The sequence below is a fragment of the Chenopodium quinoa genome, unplaced genomic scaffold (genome assembly GCF_001683475.1).
Source record: "Chenopodium quinoa cultivar QQ74 unplaced genomic scaffold, ASM168347v1, whole genome shotgun sequence".
NCBI classification, from domain to species: Eukaryota; Viridiplantae; Streptophyta; class Magnoliopsida; order Caryophyllales; family Amaranthaceae; genus Chenopodium; species Chenopodium quinoa.
The window spans coordinates 2,738,107-2,744,643 of record NW_018743389.1 but is presented as its reverse complement, the minus strand read 5'-3'; the positions used below and the strand labels follow the sequence as shown (position 1 = coordinate 2,744,643).

At 40.4% G+C, this 6,537-nt stretch overlaps 1 protein-coding gene across 1 annotated transcript; it reads right to left on the bottom strand.

The window, feature by feature from the left end:
• Positions 1-321: 321 nt before the first annotated feature.
• LOC110738422 (elongation factor 2-like) lies at positions 322-4,849 on the bottom strand. Its single transcript, XM_021918829.1, has 4 exons — positions 4,730-4,849; positions 4,101-4,166; positions 3,918-4,005; positions 322-3,032 (listed from the first exon to the last, which is right to left on the bottom strand). Exons 2-4 carry the CDS (start codon positions 4,101-4,103, stop codon positions 592-594), a joined length of 2,532 nt encoding a protein of 843 aa, XP_021774521.1. The 5' UTR covers positions 4,104-4,166; positions 4,730-4,849; the 3' UTR covers positions 322-591.
• Positions 4,850-6,537: the final 1,688 nt, after the last annotated feature.

The window sequence follows — 6,537 nt, the reverse complement described above, 5'->3', positions numbered from 1 at the left end:
TTAGCTTGATAACGGGTTCGGTTAGTAACGGTTCGCACAAATTCGGTTCAGTTAGTTTCAGGTTAGAAAAAATTGGGACGGCTCAGTTTTCGGTTTCCAGAAAACAGGCATTTAACGATTCAATTGCTTTCCGAATCGGTTCAAAACAGTTGGATTTAACCATTCGGGTCAGAAACTGACAACTCTAATTACAACGCTCCAGAGCTCGACCAAAGTAATAAGTCACAAACACAAAGAACAAAGTGTTTCTCATAGCATGGAAAATTTACCCAAAATTTGCACCTGCTGAGTAATAAAAAAATATAGGCATCGCAAACTTTCTAAGATCTGGCTTGAAAAACCAAGTCATCATATCGGAGAAAATTCAGTCTTTCAACCTCATCAGATTGCAGATATATATATAAGGCGACACAAAAATCTACTGGAGGGACGTTAAAAAATCTACTACAATATTAAGTTTTTAAATCTCCCACAAACGGGAAAAATAATACTCAACGTAACATACGATAACAGTATCTCTAGATGGAGGCAAAATGATGGAAACAGAAATAGATTGAACACCAAAGTAACTTCACAAACTCACAAATGAGATTATAGCTTGTCCTCGAACTCAGAAAGTGGGGTAATTGCTTCCTTCAATCCCTTCCTCTTACGGATGTTGGCAACAAGGGCTGAAGCTTGTGATGTTGGGTCCAGAGGATCCTGAGTCATTATTTCCCAATGATCAAACACACACTGGGGGAAGGCTTGACCAGAGGTTGCAGCTCTCAAAGTACTTGAAAATCCAAATGACTCAACGACAGGGAGGTACGCCTTGATGTTGTAGAGCGGGGTACCAGGTCGCTGCATTTCCTCAAACACATGTCCACGTTTCTGGTTAAGAACACTGTAGATACCACCAAGAGCTTGTTCAGGAGCTTGGATCTCAACAAGATAGATAGGCTCCATCAGCCTGGGCTTGGCAGTCAGCTGAGAAGCGTACATGACTCTCCTAGCGGTTGGAATAACCTGCCCACCTCCTCTGTGGATGGCATCGGCATGGAGAACCACATCACAAACCTCAAAGCAGATACCTCTCATGTTTTCTTCAGCCAAAGCACCTTCTTTTGAAGCCCACTGGAAACCAGCAACAACAGAGTCCTTAATTTCATTGAGATACTGGACTCCCTTACACATATCAACCACCATGTTGGGACCAGTAGTTTCTGGACCAAAACACCAGATCTTCTTAGCAAGATCCTTGTCCCAGCCAAATTCCTCGGCCAGGATCTTGGAACGAACCTTGGGATCATCTCTTGGGCCAATTCTCCCTTCATCAATGGCCTCAGCAAGCCCATCTTCCATTGGACGGGCTTCCATGTATAAACGGTTGTGCTTATTGGGAGACTTGCTCATCACAGTGCGGCTTGACTTCTCAAGTACAGTCTCACGGAAGGACACAACAGGGTCAGACTTGGTGATTTCAGCCCCACCCATGAAGTCATCTTGCAGATCCTTCAAACAGATCTCCAGATGGAGTTCACCAGCACCAGCAATAATGTGTTCTCCAGATTCTGTAATGCTACAAAGAACCATAGGATCAGACTTTGCCAGACGCTTCAGACCTTCAACAAGCTTGGGAAGATCGGACGCAACCTTACACTGCACAGCAACACGGACAACGGGTGATACAGAGAACTTCATGGCTCGGATTGGGTGAGCATCCACTTCCTTCTCATTTGTAAGTGTGGCATTCTTTGTGATAAACTGATCCAAACCAACCATAGCAACAGTGTTTCCACATGGAACATCCTCAACAGTTTCCTGCCTCTTTCCCATCCAAATGACAGTTCTCTGGACATTCTTAACATAAAGATCTTTCTTCTCACCAGGAATATAGTTAGGTCCCATAATCCTAACTTTCATACCAGTTGAAACTTTTCCCGCAAAGACACGACCAAAAGCAAAGAATCTACCCTTGTCAGGTGCAGGAATCATTTTTGATACATAGAGCATCAAAGGTCCCTCAGGGTCACAGTTCCTGATGGCAGTGGCGTAGACATCATCCATGGGCCCCTCGTACAAGTTCTCCACACGATATCTCTGAGCCGTTGCAGGTGACGGCAAATGATAGATCATCATTTCAAGCAAAGCACTGCTAGCTGGGAGCCAGGTCTGCATGACACGCTTCATTAATGCCTTACCCATCAATTCTTTCTCGTCACCCTTCAACTGGACTCCAAGCTTTGTCAACATGGGCCACAGTTTATCCTTCTGATCGTTCATGCAAGTAGCAATGACCTGCTTGATGGGCTCATAGCAAAATTGAACAAAACCACGTTTACATGTAGCTGTCCCAGTGTTCTTGGTGGTCCACTTCTTGGTGGCTGGGTCAAAAAAGTTCTCACCCCAGAGACGTTCCATCATCTTAGACTCATCAACACCGAACTTAGATGCATACATCTTAGCAAAGTTGGACAAAGTAAATGCCCACCCATGGAGACCAGCTGAGAAAGCAACTGTTCCCTTCTCAGGGTAAACTTGGACATCACCCAGAAGGGGATCTTCATAGGTAGCCATGATGACATTAGCATTCTCAATAACCTTCTGGAATGTTGTGTAAGCCTCCTCTCCATCAACCTGGAGCTCAAGGAAGCAACGGTCCATCTTATTAACAGTAAGAACAGGCCTGATCCTCTCACCAAGAGCCTGGCGAAGGACAGTCTCAGTCTGGACACATACACCCTCAATACAGTCAACCACAACAAGAGCTCCATCAGTGATACGGAGAGCAGCAGTAACTTCTGATGAGAAGTCAACATGCCCAGGGGAATCAATAAGATTGATAAGATAGTCATTTCCGTCACGCTCTCCCTTGAATGCACTCAAAGCTGCATCTGTCATCTCATAGTACAGAGAAATTCCAGTGGACTTGATGGTAATACCACGTTCAGCTTCATCTGCACGAGTATCAGTCATACGTACATCACCAGCAACTTCCTGGGCAATGATACCAGCAGCAGCCACCAAAGAATCGGTGAGGGTTGATTTTCCTGAAAATAAGAATAAAGCAATAAGGGTTAAAAAAACAAGTCCAGCAGATAACAACTTAATGGTATAAATGACAATAAGTGGGCACCATCTACACACTTAAAAGAGCATAAACAAAGATTTCCATGAATCAAAGAGATAAAAGTATGTCCTGGTTCAATAGAAATACGATAACTTCACCCAACATACCACGAACTTAAGCATCCTAAACATGTTAATTTAAAATTTTATTGCACCAATAGAATTAATCAACTGGAGTATGCAAGAGAGATTACAAAGGACCTTAATCAAATTTTGAGATCTTTTTAACTAGATACAAGCAAGCATGAATGAAGAATTCTTCACAACTTAAAAGACAACAACATTCCACCATAATTCAATGCAGATATGACAAACACATTACAGAACACGTCAGCATTTTAAGCAGCAGACATTAATTTGAGCTTAGTAAACAAACATGACGACACCAATAAAAGCAATAAACTGGAAAAGACTATTTACAGTATAAGGCAAACACACGAACTTGAAACAAACACATGCTCAATAGACCATAATCTGAAATATCAACCACTTTTAATAAATACAATAAGCATGAATAAAGACTATTTACAGTATAAGGCAATGACAGCACTTCTTTCCAGTTATTGCAGAGATGGAAATATTACCAAACACAAGCAATTTAAGAACCTAAAGCAATTAACAGGTAAACACACAAGAACTAGCATCAAACAGTGTATTGGATTCCAAACTAAAAATCACATGTATAATGACTTTTCACAATGTAATGAGAATACAACTGGAAGCAAATTATTTAACCATGATAAACATTACTACAGAACTGAGCAAACAAGCCATACAGATACAAGTCTATAAAAAGGATTCATTACCATGATCGACATGGGCAATAACAGACATATTACGGATGTTATGTTTGCAGTCCATAATCCTGCGGAGCTCATCGGCTGTAAACTTCACCTGCAAACCCAAAACATTAAAATTGAGTTGCAAAATCAACGACACAAACATACAACTAAAGGAATACAATAGATTTAGAGTATACGAAAATATACCATTTTCGCTACTCTCTATAAGAAAGCACGGGCAATATGCCGATAAAGAACACTCCTAAACAAACCCTGCACACCAATTTAAAGAGTCATGAATTAGTTGAAAACGAAATGAACAACAAAATTGACAACATACTACATCAAAATCATAAAAACTTAAATAATATGTCAGATTTATGGAAATATAACATTTAAACAACAAAATTGCTGGAAATTCCACAAGATAAGCGACTAATTAAATAGTTTTTATAAAAATTCAACACGTATAATAGAACGGATAAACAATAACAGTAATTCCAGATCCAAAACATTTCGAATCAAATCCAAAATCAGTCATCACAACTCAATATTAAAAAAAGGAAATTAAATCATTAAATTCAGGCTACATAATAAAATATGAAAATTCAATATCCAAAAACTTAAATCGAATTTTAATGCAATATTAAATCACAAAATTTAACTCCAAAGCTGAAATCACTTCAAATCAACAAGTAATAAAAAACAAAGCAATCAAATAAGCGCAAAAACAAACAATCCGATAACAATCAATCAGTTCAACAAATAAAGGAAAAATCAATACAACATAACAACATCTACAAGATCGAAAAGGAGATGAAGGTTGCGAAATTTACCTGAGAAGGAGGAGTTTTAGGGTTTGTTAGAGATTGGAAAAGTAGAGAGAAAAATGAGTGGAGAAGAAGAAATGAGGAAAAAAAGCTACGGCTGGGTGAAGAAGGAGGGCTTATATTGTGAGGGTTGAACAAAACCCTAGGCGAAATGGGCGCTGATGGGTCGGATATGCGCATATACCATCTCAACTTGACATCTTTGTCATTTTTCTCAGGTCTGGAATCCCGAACCTAGCCTTATTGATTACTCGTATGTAATAGTCCGTAATGTTTCATCGGATAATAAAATTAAGGGTTTTTCTAATCTATACCCCTAAGATAGTTCATGCATTTTTAAATTTCTAAGTTGTGCCCCTCAACTCGGACTTTCACGTCAGCTAAAGTTACTATAAATTTAATAAAAAGATGATAAAAGGTAAGGAAATGATAAGAGAAAGAAATCTTAACCACCGCAACCCTAATAACGAAAACTGAAGCCACGAAATCACACTCTCAATTAACTTTTAAACAACTAATAAGGGTACATTTTAGTATTGATAAGCAGTTGAAGGGCAAGGCTTAGAAACTTCAAAAAGCATGGGTACACCTTAGAAACTTGACTAGCTTAGGGGTATAGCTTAGAAAAACCCTAAAATTAATGTTACGGACCTTGAGGAAGTAGTAATGCAGTATTGTTATGTATATGTTGGTGTATATGTTGGTGTATAATATGGCTAATTCATAGATATTTTATAAATTAACATTGGTAATACTGAGATGTGAAATGTACTATTGACAGTAGAATAGTACTATAAATTAGAGGTAATCAACATCGATCTGGCCCGCTAGCCTAGCCTGATCGGGCCCGAAAATTGGGTGGGTTTGGGCGAGCCTAAAAACGCATTTTTGTTAAAAACTCGAACCTGGCCCGAAAAAAAGCCCAAAAAACTCGTTTGGCTCTACAAGCCCGCTACTTTTGGGCGGGTTTGGGCGCGAGATATAATATTAAGTCCCGGCTCGACCCGATTTTTTGGTCACCTCTACTATAAATGGATATAATGATACTAAAGGTTGTTACAATGGTATACTTTTGAAACTAATATATGTACCCAGGTGTAAAAATGTGCTTTTGATAGGGTAATGATATAATAATAGGTTGTAATTGATTACGGGATTTTTCCCTAACCAATCATCGTCTGACAAATGGACCAATCAGGCCCTGCCATGTGTCTGCCACATGGGCCATTAGGAGCCTGCCACGTGACCATGGACCACTTGTGTCACGCCACGTGGCCTCCCCTATGCCAACCGGGCAAAGCGGCCAATCCTTGGAAGAAGCCCAGTCAGCCCTAAGTTAACCTAAACCTAGGACTGGCACGCATCCCAAGGCATATAAATATGATCATTAATCCTCATTAAAGGGGAGGACGCCAATTAATTACTCTCACCTAGAGTAAACTCTTTACCCTTTTCCGCATTAATTACTCCTAAAACAAGTACTAACTTGACCGTCGGAGGCGGAGCTTCTACCACCCGGAGTCTCCGTTTTTTTTTTGCAGGTAAAGGCGCCCGGTCCCAGTCTCAGAGTTGTAACTCTCCCGCAGGACATCAGAAAACCCCGAAACATTTTGGCGCCGTATGTAGGGAGAGTACTTTTGAGATGGCATCAACGTCTGTACCGACTCCAGAAGAGAGGCGTCCAGTGGACGACCCTCAAGTCTACTCAGACCAAAACACTGAGAATGAAGTTGAGGTTGAAGCACACACATCCTCAGATGGGACTCTAAGGGCCCGATGCACCCGTCACACTGAAAGGAAAGAACGGGTAGATT